At 38.3% G+C, this 14,978-nt stretch overlaps 1 protein-coding gene across 3 annotated transcripts in view; it reads right to left on the bottom strand.

Annotated features, from left to right (window-relative positions):
- The window catches only part of GPC5 (glypican 5), a 1,500,378-nt gene that overhangs the window by 1,193,740 nt on the left and 291,660 nt on the right, over positions 1-14,978 (bottom strand). For all 3 annotated transcript variants that reach the window (XM_055146010.1, XM_055145996.1, XM_055146005.1), the window contains exon 3: positions 11,739-12,433. In XM_055146010.1, coding sequence (XP_055001985.1) covers positions 11,739-12,433 — 695 coding nt within the window. The remainder of the gene's footprint in view (positions 1-11,738; positions 12,434-14,978) is intronic.

Raw genomic sequence — 14,978 nt, 5'->3', positions numbered from 1 at the left:
GCTGGATCTCATTACCCTGACCCTGAAAGAGCCTCCAATGCGGTATTTTTGGGAAGGACGAGTAAGGAGAGGCATCTTAAATCTCAGGGCTAGGACTAATGCAGACGTTACTGAGACCGCTCAAGAAATTTAAAGATCAATGGGATGATGATGATGATGATGATGATGATGATGATGATGATGATGATGGTGATGATGATGATGATAATGATGATGATGATGATCCTATCTATTTTTTCTTGCTTTAATGAAAGATATGAGACTGGACATTTTGTGGTCTACAGTATTAACTACACGAGTTAACACTGCCTAAGAAAATAAGGACGAGTAAGGAGAGGCATCTTAAATCTCAGGGCTAGGACTAATGCAGACATTACTGAGACCACTCAAGAAATTTAAAGATCAATGGGGTGATAATGATGATGATAATGATGATGGGTCTGAGTGATAGTATGACAGGCAGTGTGTTTGCCTCGCATGAGGCTGACCCGAGTTCTGTCCTCAGCATCTCTTGTGGTCCCCTAAGCCCACCAGGAGTTGTACCTGAGTGCAGAGCCAGGAGTAAATCCTGGGCACTGCCAGATGTGGCTCTAAAACTAAAACAGAGAGACAAAAAGTGATGAGAGACTAGGCCATGTCAGACTTTCAGTTACCTGTACCATTTTCCTTTTTCATCACCTGGTCCAAATTTCACCCTGATAGACAAATGCTTAGTCCATATGAGATTCCCAAGAAATGCTATGACAGAAGGTACCTTTCCTTGTTAAAGTGGAAGTTGTGTTGCTGACAACTTTTTATCACTGTGCAAGGAGAGGCAAAACACCAGCTAACTGGTTGCAGGGGGGCATATGCGCTACCTAAGGAAAGACATAAAACTGTTTAGGAGGTTTTCTACTTTGAAAGCTGGAGACGTCAAATCCAATTTGAAGATGAAACTGGATCACTCTCTCAAACTACTCACCAAAATTCACCTGAAGTGAATGAAAGACTTAGATGTTAGGCTCCAAACTGCAACATACAATGAAGAACATATAGGCAAAACATACCATGCTTTTGTCTTCTGTGAGATGCTGAGAATTTGATTCCAAAAGCAAAGAATCAAAAATTAGAATTAACAAATGGGACTATATCAAACTATATTCCGAACAGACAAATGCCATTAAAACATGTCATCCTACGGAATATGGAAAATTCACATGACAAAGGAATAATATCAAAAACGTACAATGGACTGTAAAAATACTGAACAACCAAACAACAAACAAAATCATCCTCAAACAGGGTAGAGATATAAATAGACATTTCACCCAAGAATGCACACAGATGCAATAGGCATATTTAAAAATGTTCAGATAACTTATTTTCAGAAAAACTCAAATTAAGATAACTGATCTATCACCTCCCACCTGTGAAAATGGCCTCCATTAAACAGACCCAAAATAGCAAATGTCTGGCCTTGATCTGGGTAAAAGGTACACTCATGTAGAGATGTAAATTGATTCAAGTCTTTGGAAAATCCTGTAGAAGTTTCTCAAATCTTTGGAAACATTGTAATCAGTTACAAATATAAGGACATTTTTCAAATATTTAAAAGTTATCTAATGATTGTATGCTTTTGCATCTATCCAAAACATGCAAAAGCACAATTAAAAGGCTATAGGCACCTATGTCTGTTATAGTGGTAGTAACAATATCCAAACTGTGGAAACAACTCATGCACACAACACATGAGTAGAGAAAGAAACTGAGGGCTATAAGCACATGGCACATAATCATATTTGACTATTTAAAAAGATGAGTCTTGTTCTTACAGTGACGTGGAAGAAATCATACTAAGATCCATAAGTAGTAAAAAGAAACATAAGGCAGGGCTATCTCACCTATACGTGGGATGCAGATAAAACCAAAATGAAAACAATTCCTTAGACTTACATTACAGAATCAAGTTTCCCATGGGTGATGGGTGAAAGGAGGAAGTGATGAAGGAGGAAATAGGTTACATAAAGGGACACTGGCACTTGTTGGTGAGTGTGATGGGTGGGTGACACATGTTTGAAATATGAGATGTAGAAACCATGTTACCTCGACTAAATTTTTGTAAAGTTACTATAAGACATAGCAAACATGATTTCAATGCTGGAAAGCTCCACTTTTTACTTAACGTTTTTAAACCAGATTCTTAGAGGAAGCCTGGGAAGGAGTTAAATATTAAAAAAAAAAAAGTATCAGCATAACGACTGGAATTTAGAAGCAAGATAAACTCCTTAAGGGCACTTGCAAGAAAATGAAAGCTCGAGTAGCTTTGAAAATACACCAGAAGGAGAGAAAACAGCTTTCAGGGGGTCGGGGAGTAGGGGGAAGTGTCAGAGGCACTGGAGTAAAATGCCCGTCTTCAGAGAAGCACAAAACTACCTTCAAGGAATCTCAGCGATAGAAGAACAGAGTGGGGAAGTTTACTCAAGGGAAAGACTCAGATACTCCTGCCTGTGCAGAAAGTTATTAATAATAATGAGAATCAGTTCAAGCCTCTGGTAGAAAGCTTTCTGGAAAAGGGCCATTTGGCAGTTGGTTTGGAGAAAACAACACTGGTGGTGACTGAGGTGCTTGATATAATGGAGGAATCAGAAATAGACACCACTTGATTGATGAGTCCAGAGCCGGCCAATTCACGAAACTGAGTTAAATACCAATCTACGGGATCTCAAAGGGAAAAGAAGAGGGAGAAAGCGAATGTACACAGAATTAACGGTGGAAGCTAAAACTATCAAAGTACTTCAGAACCATTGGGGAAATCCTTGAAGAAAGCTTTGCTGCATTTAGAAAACACCCAGGTAGAACGGTAGAGCTGTGAGAGCTTGAGCATTATCCAGTCCTTGCTGAATTCTACTCAAAAAAGAGAAAAGAAATCTTTGTATAATATTGAACTCATAGAGAATTTTTCCCATTAATGTAAAGAGGAATATTCCCAAACCAGCTAAAACATCAGTAGCTTACAGCTCAAATACACTCTTATAAAGCAGAAATTATTCCAGAAAAAAATTTTAAAAGTCACTGGTATTATTAAAGTAGCCTATTCAAGGCAATCAAAGCTCATATTACTGGGATAAGAGTTCTGTTCATTCAGAGAAGTCTGATAATGTATGTAACACTAAAATTAATGAAGACATTAGAGATTCAAAAATTGATCTGTTTCAGACCCAATTTTCTGAAAAGAGCATTTAGAAGAGAGCTAAAATCGTGCCACGAATCCTCACTATGCCATTTCTCTGAGGAAAGAGGAGGACCCAGATGGGATGGTGAGAAAATGAAAAGATCCTAGTGCCTAGAATCTTCCATTTTGGTCATGCTTAAGGATCCCTTCACTCTGACCAACTTCGTCCCACGTCTTCCAAAATAGCAAGGCAGTTTTTGGGTAAAAGTAGGTATCAGAACAATAAAAACATATGAAGAAAAATTTAATGGGACTATTAGTCTAGAAATAAGGTCTGAAGAAAGAAGGCAGAATAAAAGTCTTGAAATATCTGATATCTAAGGTGACTAAAATGATGAGACCACCTGTAAAAGAGTATCAGGTACGATCCAAAGCACCACCATTGATGGTTTAGTATACAAACATATATTGAATACATATTCACCAGGTGAAAATTCCAACCACTAGAATGCATGAAGAAACATTGTTCTTGGAGCTCCTTGTATAGATTCCCCTACACAGACCTTCAGACCTTGATTTCAGATGTAGCTTGGGGGACAATCCCAGTGGTACTTAGCGTTCACTCCTGGCTTTGCAATCAGGGATCACTGTGTCAGGTGAACAATATGAAGTGCTGGGGATCGAACCCAGGTCAGCTACAGACAAGGCAAGTGCCTTACCCACTCTACTCTCTCCATCCTTAGACCTTTACTTTGAAAGAAGCTGCCTCTCTAGAAATGAGCTTGAAATAAAGAAGTACGGTTTTCAGTTCTATTCTTGAATTATCAATACCACCACACTTATCAGAAAACTAAAATGACAATTTTACAAAGTATTTATCCAGAATTTCATGAAAGTTATTGTCTATTGTCTTCCTGAAAACTTTTGGGCATTTGTCATACGAGGTACACGGATTTTTGAATGCTTCTTACTACTGATCATTATTTCAAACTTAGTAGTAATTTAAAAAAAAAGAGCCACTGGCCAGTTCCTCTGTCCATGTCATTCACAACTTTGGGAGGGGGGTCTCCAAAAAATAAAGTATTCAAGTCAATTCATAACTGAGGAGAAAATTACTACAAACAGAGGCTGAAAATATTACAGAAGCACCTCAATATTCTTTGATAAGTGAGTAAAATTATCAATGGACAAAAGCACTATTATTTGATTTACCTTAAGATAGATCATTTTTGCTTCTTTCCACTTTTGAAAGAAAACTAAATGGACTTAGAATTAAGAGGAGAGACACTAATTATTGCTACATGCTTACTGGCAGCGGTCTGGAATATCAAACGTCCTGCTACTATATAGAGTACAAGTAGAGAATTAATTCGGTGCAAACTTTTAAATTAATCTTTATATAGGGTGATCTCTTGTTCTAGACGACCTTCTGGTGGTTGTCTAATGAAAGTTCATTTTCTTCTTTATATCGCTTAGAGAGTTTTTCTCTCATTTTTCCTAGAACTCTTTGACTGGAGTCTTTAGAATTTTTCTTTAACCCTACTTGTCTCCTTCATATTACAAAGTTAATTCTTATATATTTTGCCTTGTCAAATTCAAACTTATGACAGATAGCTATTACCCCTCAAATGCAGTTCAAGATTTCATTCACAGGTTTAACATTAGCCCTCCATGTAAGAATCTGGGAAAAAAATAGATTACTGTCATCCCGTTGCTCATCGATTTGTTCAAGCAGGCACCAGTAACATCTCTCATTGAGAGACTTATTGTTACTGTCTTTGGCATATCCAATATGCACGGGTAGCTTGCCAGGCTCTGCCGCACGGGCTCGATACTCTCGGTAGCTTGCTGGGCTCTCTGAGAGGGGTGGAGGACTTGAACTCTGGTCGGCCGTGTGAAAGGTGAACGCCCAACCGCTGTGCTATCGCTCCAGCCCAGAATGTAATAATGTTTATATCCATACACGATCTGAATGCACTTGAAATGAACATGTGTCCATATATTTCATCCATATCTAACTTATTTATAACCCAGAATATCTTTTACAAATAAAACGTCCACTTGAGGAGCTGGGGAGAAAGTACAATAGTGTAAGAGCCTTTATGTCCCCAAGCCAGTCCCCTCCATGTCACACCCCAGAGCATCACTGGGTACAACTCTGGAGGACAATGGAGACCTTCCAGCACCACTTGGTGTGCCCTGGGTAGTCCCTGGTGCTGCAGAGCTTAGCAGTAGCACAGTATCCTCAGGCCCTAGCGCTAAACTATCAAGCCAATTTGGTCAAGGAGGCCTGGACCACCCCAGACCTCATGAGCATCGCTTGGGAGCGCCCCAGAGTTTGCTTCATAAGAAATGTCTTCTCTGGGCTGGACCAATAGCACAGCGGGAAGGGCGTTTGCCTTGCACATGGCCAACCTGGGTTCAATTCCCAGCATCTCATATGGTTCCTGAAGCACCGCCAGGAGTAATTTTTGAGTGCAGAGCCAGGAGTAACACCCGAGCATCGCTGGGTGTGACCCAAAAAGAAAAATAAAAAGAAGAAAAAAAAAATGTGTTCTCGAATTTTGTATTATCTACAGCCTGGAACAAATTTTTATTCTATTAATTTTATTAATTCTGATATATTATCTGCCAACAGTTCATTCTAATCTGTACCATAGTCAAATCAGCTGAGTCAGCATACCTAGAATTAGATTTAGATTCATCACAACAATTTTTTTCCTCACATGGCTTCCTCTCGCCCCCACTATCTCTCTGGCAAACCCCCACGTCAGTGGTATCACAGAAGCTGTTAAATCCCTTGAATTATGTCGATATCTCATGTAAGTTTCTGTGTCACTGTGAATATTATTTCAAACAAGAAAAGCATATTGTCCTTTCAATGATGGTAAAGTAGTCCTGTTCTACAGTCTATCTGCTCTACCACCTCATCACGTATTTCAACAAACTGTCACTAAAAACATGAGATGCTTGTCAACTTCAATTTTAGATTTAATGTAGAATACAAATTATTAATTTAAAACATTTAAGATTTCGATGTCTTGTATTTCACATGCATCATTTTGGAGCTTGAAGCTTTTAATATTTTTCCCACCTATTTTCCCATAATCTCTTTTATACAATAGCCTTCAGAGTAATCTTTCAAGAACATGATTATCATATTTTAAGGATATGTAATCAACTTTGCATTTTATTATAACTAATCCAGGCTATTATTTTAATTTCCATTTACATTTGTACATAAAGGTTTCATTGGGGCACCCAGCATACATCATTAGTGTGATAGGATTTTGTTCTTCAGATTGAGATACATGTGGAGTGGACAGATGAACCAATGTGCTACTAGCTATCTCAACAGCGTATCTTAATTAGAGTGCATCAGTGTGTACAAGTCACATTAAATTAAATTTTGATAGGTTTTAAAATTGAAGTACATAACTATTCTAAAGTAATATAGATGCACCCAGCTGAATCTTTACTAATCGTGCACAGGTAAGAGATGTGAAATTTGATTAATCTATTTTAAAAGATAACATGGGACTTTCATTGATGTTAATTACACTGTGATCCATTACAGACTTTAAAAAGCATGGTGATAATTTTCAAGATGGCAACATTGGGGAATCTTGTGCATTCTCCTCCAGTAGAAATGTGAAACATAAGCTATCATCGTGGAGTAACTGCCCTTGAAGGAAATAGCTGAGTGCCTCCTTCCACACTGAGCTAATACAGCCAATGGGTAGTGAAGGGTGAAGCACACACTAATCACCAACCCCACATGACACAGTGCCATATTCTTTTTTGAGCCTGAGCAATGGACCGGATGCCCCAAGCCCCACTAAGGATTACTCCTGACCACAGACCAGGAATAGCCGAGGTCACCACAAGCCCTCAAACCCATCCCTATCCCCAATTTAAAAAATGAGAAAAAGCCAAATTCCTAGGCATACAGAGCCTATCAGAAGATTTGATTATGGGCCGGAGCAATAGCACAGCGGGTAGGGCGTTTGCCTTGCACGCGGCCGACCCGGGTTCAATCCCCGGCATCCCATATGGTCCCCCAAGCACTGCCAGGAGTAATTCCTGAGTGCAAAGCCAGGAGTAACCACTGAGCATCGCTGGGTGTGACCCAAAAAGCAAAAAAAAAAAAGGAAGATTTGATTATGAGAAAAAAATCTAATAATGATAAGATTATTATTTTTTTTTTATCACTGTCATCCCATTGCTCATCAATTTGCTTGAGTGGGCACCAGTCTTCATTGTGAGTTACTGTTATTACTGTTTTTGGCATATCGAATACGCCATGGATAGCTTGCCAGTCTCTGCTGTGCAGGCAAGATACTCTCGGTAGCTTGCTGGGCTCTCCGAGCGGGGTGGAGGCATCGAACCCGGGTTGGCTGTGTGCAAGGCAAACACCCTATCCACTGTGCTATCTCTCCAGAAAATTAAATTAGTAACCAATAAAAACCTTTACAGCAAAAAAGAATACACCAACAGATGGCTGCTGGGGAATTCTATTAAATATTTAAAGGAAATTTTACCAAGTTAATTATATGTGAATTAAGCTGAAAATACCCACTCGATTCTGAAATTGTTAAGAATAAATATCCAGCTAAACTTCCTGGCAATATTTGCTCTATGTGTATGTTGTATGATAAATTAAATTAGTAACAAACATTATTTCATAGATATATATATGCACTCATAGTATGATTTCCAAATAAAAATCATTTAATGACTAAAATAAAGAAATAATTTTTATCAGTTAGTTATTAATATATTTTAGTATTAGAAATACATTATAGATACCTATAGTGCATTCTAAAATGTCCATATTTTTATGATTTAAGTAAAACCATTACAATTTTTTTCTTACTTTATCTTACCATTTAAAAACATTTTTAAATTCTATGTGCATGAAGAAAGGGATGTTTATCTGTAGATATATTAACCCCCAGAGAAATCAAGTATTTTAAATAATCAAATTTGATAATTACCAGTATTTAATTGCTTACTACGTATAATACATTAAGTATTGTACAAAAATTACAGATTATACAAATTAAGTATTGTACAATAAATAAAATAAAATGAGAGCTCATTTTATTCCCACAATAATTTTTGAAATAGATATTGCTATTGCTTCATTTCCCCAAAAGGAAATCTGAAGAAAAGAGAGATTAAATATTCAAATGCCCCAAATCATAGTTAGAAAGTGATAGAGACATATATGGAACTTAGTCTGAACGGCAGAAGCTGTGCTTTTAATCTCTCTACTTTACAGACTCTCTGCTAATGTTTTATTAAACTTGTTTTTCTCCTCAATTCTCAGAAAAATTATAAAATAAAGATACTTCTGATAACTCAGATTGTTTCTCTGATGAGCCACCAAATGAAAGATACTTATGATTTTCTTAGGAAACTCGGGACCTTTTCCCCAGGTGAAATTCATCTAACAGAAGTCTAAAACATTGAGTACCTCTGGGTTTCTTAAACTAAGAATATATATTTATGTAGGATTAGGCTTAGAAGTACCAGATCTCAGAGATTGCTTTGGGAATGTGAGAAAGTCATTATTTGCCAGCTCCCCAGTAATCTATTTTGAATTTGTTAAATTCATTGATGTGTGAACTGGTTATCAAAGTTTGATAAACAGCTTATAAATCACTTTGAAGCTGGCAGAAATAAATATTAATGAGTCAATTTTCAGGGAGTTTAGAGTTAGTTTCTCCTTCTTCTGTCACCATAAGTAAAAAAAGAGTATTGGTTGTTTTATTTAGAAAAGAATCAACAACGCATTCATAATTAATGTTTCTCAAGGTAATTATGGAGCTATATATAAAATCAAGCCATTTTTAAACAGTGGTCTTTGAAAGTCCACAAAACATATGTATATAAATTCTGAAATTATATATATATATTTATAAATTATATATACAGTGATGATTCAGATTCCTTGAAATAACAATGGATATTGCTATTTGTTCTCCAATGAAGTTTGTTAATGGCTATTTGGTGGGGAGAGTGATCAGAGAGAGGTTGTGCCACACCCAGCAGAACCCTAGTTTGTGATAAGGGACTATTTCTGGTGGTGCCCCTGGAGGGACCATAGGCAGCTCCAGGGATCGAACCAGGGCTGGCCACAGGCAAGGCAAGCAACTTACACCTTCTACTCTCTCTCTCCGATCCATGGCTAGTCTTACCAAATGAAAAAGAAAGAGAATTTCTCAGATATCCAGTCCCTGAGAATGTCACGGCTCTTTCCCATAGTTTACTTAAACATTGCTCCTTCCTTCCCTGGGACAAAACAGTTGCAAAGAGTTTCAGTAGCTTGCACAGGCTATAAGATTAATGAGCAGTGAACTGAGAACGTTAAAGCATGTCTTTCAATCTATAAACTTGTGCTTTTTATATAGTCTTCTAAATATGAAAGTATATGAAAGTCTTCAAAATATGAAATATAGTCTTCTAACTATGAAAGCACTTTCAATGTGATAGAATTTAAGGATACAGAAAAGTCCCCTCTACTGTCCAAAATACATAAAAAGAAGGGTCTGAAAAAAAAATCTCTTCATTCAGGTCTAGAGAAATAGAACAGCAGGTAAGGTACTGGTCTTGAAGGCAGTCAACCTGTGTTTGATCTCTGGTACCACAGATGCCACCTAAAGGCCCTTAGGAGTGATCAGAGTGCAGAGCCAGGAGTAATTCCTGAATACCATTAGGAATTACTGATGGTATTCCATAAATACCAAAACCATTTTTTTTAAATCTATTCATTTATATGTATTAAAAAACCTGTTTCTGTGAAGTCAAATGAATAAGCAAACCTTTCATAGTTCTTTTTTTGTTCTTTTTGGGTAACACCTGGCGATGTCAGGGGTTGGGGGACCATATGGGATGCTGGGAATCGAACCCAGGTCGACCACGTGCAAGGCAAATGTCCTACCTGCTGTGCTATCGCTCCAGCCCCAAACCTTCCATATTTCTTGTGTCTGATTTCTTTTTTGAAAATCCACAGTAGCATACAGGTATTTTGTTTCCTGAATCCAAATGATAATTCTTCAGAACATTCAAAATTTGGACCTTTGTCATTTATACCTTATTTTGAGTAAGTTTATTGTATCTCTTCAAAGTTCTAGCGTAAGTCTCAGGTCTCTAGAGGAATGGAGGGGACAAGACCTCTACAGGACACGCCCAGAACAGACCATCACACGCATTCCCTACAGAAGAACATCCAGTGAACAGAACCAGGGATCAAACAGCTCACTCTCTGCCCTGCCAAGCCTTGCCACAGAGCGCTACCCACCGGAGGGGGGTGTCCCTTGGAAGTTTCTAAAGAATTCTTGTCCTCCGCACTTCTAGAGACTCTGCAAAGGTCTTTGAAACATGGAAGAAAAGTCAAGCAGGTCGCCAATTTCTCTCTTGTCCTCCTATCAGGGAACTGACTTATAAAACCGATCAAGGGAACGTTTATCCATTCGGCAAATCAGTATTGGGGTGCAGACTTAGAGCTGAGAAGTGTAAGGGTTTATTTCCCGAGACAGGTGTCCGGATCATCAGCAGAAACCCGTCTCACTTCTCTGTACAGGATGGATGAGCTATTATGAAGGAGATCCTGTGGATTTTGAGAAAATGGCTCTACAGAATTTGGAGAAATTGAGTGTTTTCATCTCCTTTGATTTAATGATTTTGTTTCAAACACTTCGCTAAGTCTTCTTGAAAGAAAAGACCATGATTTGGTACAGACCGCATGTGGAAAATCATCACCCCATCACTGTGACAGATTTTAGAGAGTCCTTAAGAAACACTTCAAACACCATCTTCATTTAAAGAAAAAAAAATGGGAGTTTCTATTTTAAAGCTGAATAGCTTTATTGAAATGCTAACAATAACTGCCCTCTATGATCCCCCACCTGCTTATTTTAAACCAGGTACCATGCCTGGTAGTTTGCATGCATATTGCCTTTCTTCCCAAAAATATTCTTTAAAGGGGACACTGTGAAAGTTATGCATCATTATACTCTTTTTTTTTTTATCAAGGAGGATGTTGAGGCTCAAAAGACAAGAGGGATGGATGTGGAGGATGTCAAACGGGATGAAGAGGGTCAGAAGGTACTAACTTCCAGTGAAAAAAATAAGTCATGGGGATATAATGGACAGCATGATGTCTACAATAATAATACTGTATTGTATATTTGAAAGTGGCCAAGAAAATCTATTTTAAAAAAGAGGAAAAGATAGGCTAAAAGTCTTTCAAGTTACTATAAAGATTCATTTCCACGCCAATTCTGATTTTAAACCCAAAGCTCATCCTTTCTCTCTGAACCCACCCTGTAAGAACTTTACTTAGAGGATGAAGTACCATTTTGCATAAATAAAATCTTGGCGGCGTGAAATATTTTTAATGTTTAATTGGATAATGTAACAGTTGCGTTCTCCTACCTGTTTGAAAATGTCTGTGCTTGTTAAGCAGTTATAATTGTAAAGTCCACAGCAATGCACTTTAAAATAGTCAAAATATTTTCCTGTGCATGGGTATTATCTGAGTACTAATAAGTTAAACGAGGAACCGGAAGTGGCTTCTTACCTGTTCCAATAACTGCTGTCCGCTGACTTGAGCATGCATCACAGCGTCATTAACCAGCAAGTGGAAGTTCAGCAGCACCTGTTCAATGTCATAGGTTCCGTGCATGGCGTTGGACAGCTCTTCCAGGGACCGGATGTATGCGTGCCAGTGAGGATTCAGCTCTGCCACGTGCGCCAGGCAGCCTCTCACGACATTGAGGCAGTAACCCATGCAAGGTTTACTGAGAGTCAGGCCCTGGCAGTAGGGGCAGTACTGCATCTTCAGGAGCGCTTTGCTGCACTCCTTGGAGAAGTGCAGGTGGTCCGTGGTGTTGATGACTTCGATGCCCAGATTCAGTGCCTGCAGAAATGTACGGCTGGGCAGCAGTGACCGCCCCATCTGCCCCAGGACTCTTTTGGGAACGTTCCCAAACGGACTAATCTCCCGGCGGGCCATCCGGATGCATTCTGAGTATTCCAGAGAACTGTCGGTCACACCAGGGTCAAGGAGATGGTTGTACACGAGAGGGAAAAGGCTGTCAAAGAATCTGTTTATAAATTCTTCGGGATTAACGTCGGCACCAAATAAATAGAGTCCGACATCCAGGAAGAACTCCTGAACCGAAGCGGCCGCCTCCAGAGCCATGTTCCTGTAGGTGTTGCAAAAAAGGATGCTGGTGTAATTTTCTGCTTGTCTGATGAGAGTTTCCAGGGTTTCTGCAACAAAAGCGGGGGTAGGGGGGAGTGAAAAGGTTTAGTATTCATGTTGAAACTGTTCATCCTCTGTCTCAGACAGGAAGTGCTCTTAATACATGCAAACGAACCTAAGGATGTAAATGAAAATGCTCAGTCTAATGAAATCAATAGTGTTTTGTTTTTTCCCAAGGATCTTGATCGGTCAACAGTGAGCATTACATACAACATGTAAGCTTCACAGAGATGAACACTCTAGAACGCAATGTTTCTAACGACCATAAAAATTCAAAAGAAGTTACTTAAGAGGAATTTCATACTATGTTCCACATGTATTAAACTACTTGAAGTTAGATAAGTGTAACTGAGAATAATGTCTTTTTTCTTTCTACTTTTGGCCACACCTAGTGGTGCTCAGGGCTGATTTCCTGTTTTCTGCACTAAGGGATCACTTCTAGCAGGGTTCAGAATGCCAGATGGGACGCTGGGAATTGAACTCAGGTCAGCTGTATGCAAGGCAAATGCCTTGCCTGTTGTACCATCTCTCTGGCCCTGAGAATAATTTGTCATGAATTATTTATGAGATGATGACTTCATATTTGATAAAACAATAGAATTTTACATTTTTTTCAAAATCAAAGTTAGTATATTACACTCTGGTCCATGAAACTAGGGGCTCAACTCCCAAAAGCAATGTAAGGAATCCCCAGAACTCTTAACTTGTTTAAATGAAAAAGAAAGAAAAACATTGCATTAATGAACAATCCTTAAGTTATGACAACTTGCTAAGCACGGTAAAGTCTTGAGCAGTATTGACTGATAAAAATAAATTGTTGTGTGATTGAATCTTTTCAACTCTCTTCTGCAATTTTTCTTCATCTAATTTTCAAAGGCATTAGTGTGGGACATTTTATTTTCCTTAAGTAACTGATGCTTCCCGATCAATTTCTCTATAGAAATAAGTTAGAATAGTTTATCTACAAATTCAGGCCAGTTGTAGTAGACAGTAATTAAAGATTGTATTTCAAATGTTAATTTCAGCTAGGACTTGACCACCCTGAGTATGCTAGTAGTCACAGTTTATAATGAGCCTCAATAAGGACATTGGATTGTATCTATAATTAATTATAAAATAGTCTATAAAATGATTTCTCATAAACCAAATGTCAACGTTATTCTTAATTAGGTTTTTAAACACCACAAAGTAATTCATTAATCAAACCATAGAGTATTTTACACAAAGAGATGCAACAATAGAATAAAATGAGATGATATAAGGCAGATGTACTGCGAGAACTACTAATGGAGTGGAACTGTGTCATGAATGTGCATCGCATCCTTTAACACAAGCAAACAAAAAAGGCACAGCACTGTCAGGAGAAAACACACACAGGCAAACAGTGATCATGATTCTGTTTTGAAACTCATTCCTGTTGAATGAAAGAGGCTTTCCTTGTTTTACACTTCAGTCACTGTGATGTACAATACTATTGATGACAGGGTTTCATGGGTAAAATGTTCCAACACAACACTCTCTACCTGAGTGATCCCTACTCAACCTATCACACTTACAGCCCCCATCTTGGTAAACTCAGACTGTACCCCAGTTTGCAGATGTTGTTGCCTTTGGTCATTTGTGATCCTTTACTATGCTTCTTTATATTCCACACATGAGAGATCATTCTGTATGTGTTTATCTCCTCTTGAAAGAGTTCACTCTGACATGTCTTTCCCTTTATAACCACATAGTGGAAAATTACATGATTTCATCTTTTCTTATGGCTAAGTAGTGTTTTATTGTTGATATATACCACAGTTTCTTTAACCAATACTCAAATTTGGACATTTGGATTGTTTCCAGATTATGACTACTGTGAATAGTGTTTCAATGTACATCGAAGCATTAACGTATTTTCTAGAGATTTGGGGTTTTGGGGGGTGTGAGCGCTATTCTGTTGTTTGGTTTTTGTTTGGCCCTTGAAATAGATGCCAAAAACTTGAGTTGTTTGGTCATTTCTCTTGTTTTGCTCAATTCTGAATTGTTTTCTCAATTCTTATGTTTTTAAGAAGTGTCCATATTGTTTTCTAAAATGCATGAACATGTTGACATTTCCACCAGCAGTGCACAAGGCTCCTTTCCCCATACTCCATTCCAACATTGATTGGTTTTGTTCTTTTTTTAAAAATGTATGCCAGTCTCAGGCTGGAGAGATAGCACAGCGGGTAGGGAGTTTGCCTTGCACACGGCCGACCTGGGTTCTAATCCCAGCATCCCATATGGTCCCCTGAGCACCGCCAGGGGTAATTCCTGAGTGAAGAGCCAGGAGTAACCCCTGTGCATTGCCGGGTGTAACCCCCCCCAAAAAAAAGTATGCCAGTCTCACTGGTGTGAGGTGACAAACATTGTTTTAATTTGGATTTTCCTGAAGAAGGTAATTTTTATATACTAGTGGGTCATCTATATGTCTTCTATGGAGAAGCACTCTTCAATTTTGATGGGGTTGGTTATATTTTTCCTGTTAAGTTTCACATGTGCATTATAAATCTTGCATATTAACCATTTGTAGGT

Source organism: Sorex araneus, chromosome 1 (genome assembly GCF_027595985.1).
Source record: "Sorex araneus isolate mSorAra2 chromosome 1, mSorAra2.pri, whole genome shotgun sequence".
Taxonomy (NCBI): domain Eukaryota; kingdom Metazoa; phylum Chordata; class Mammalia; order Eulipotyphla; family Soricidae; genus Sorex; species Sorex araneus.
This window is presented reverse-complemented; position numbering and strand designations above follow the sequence as displayed.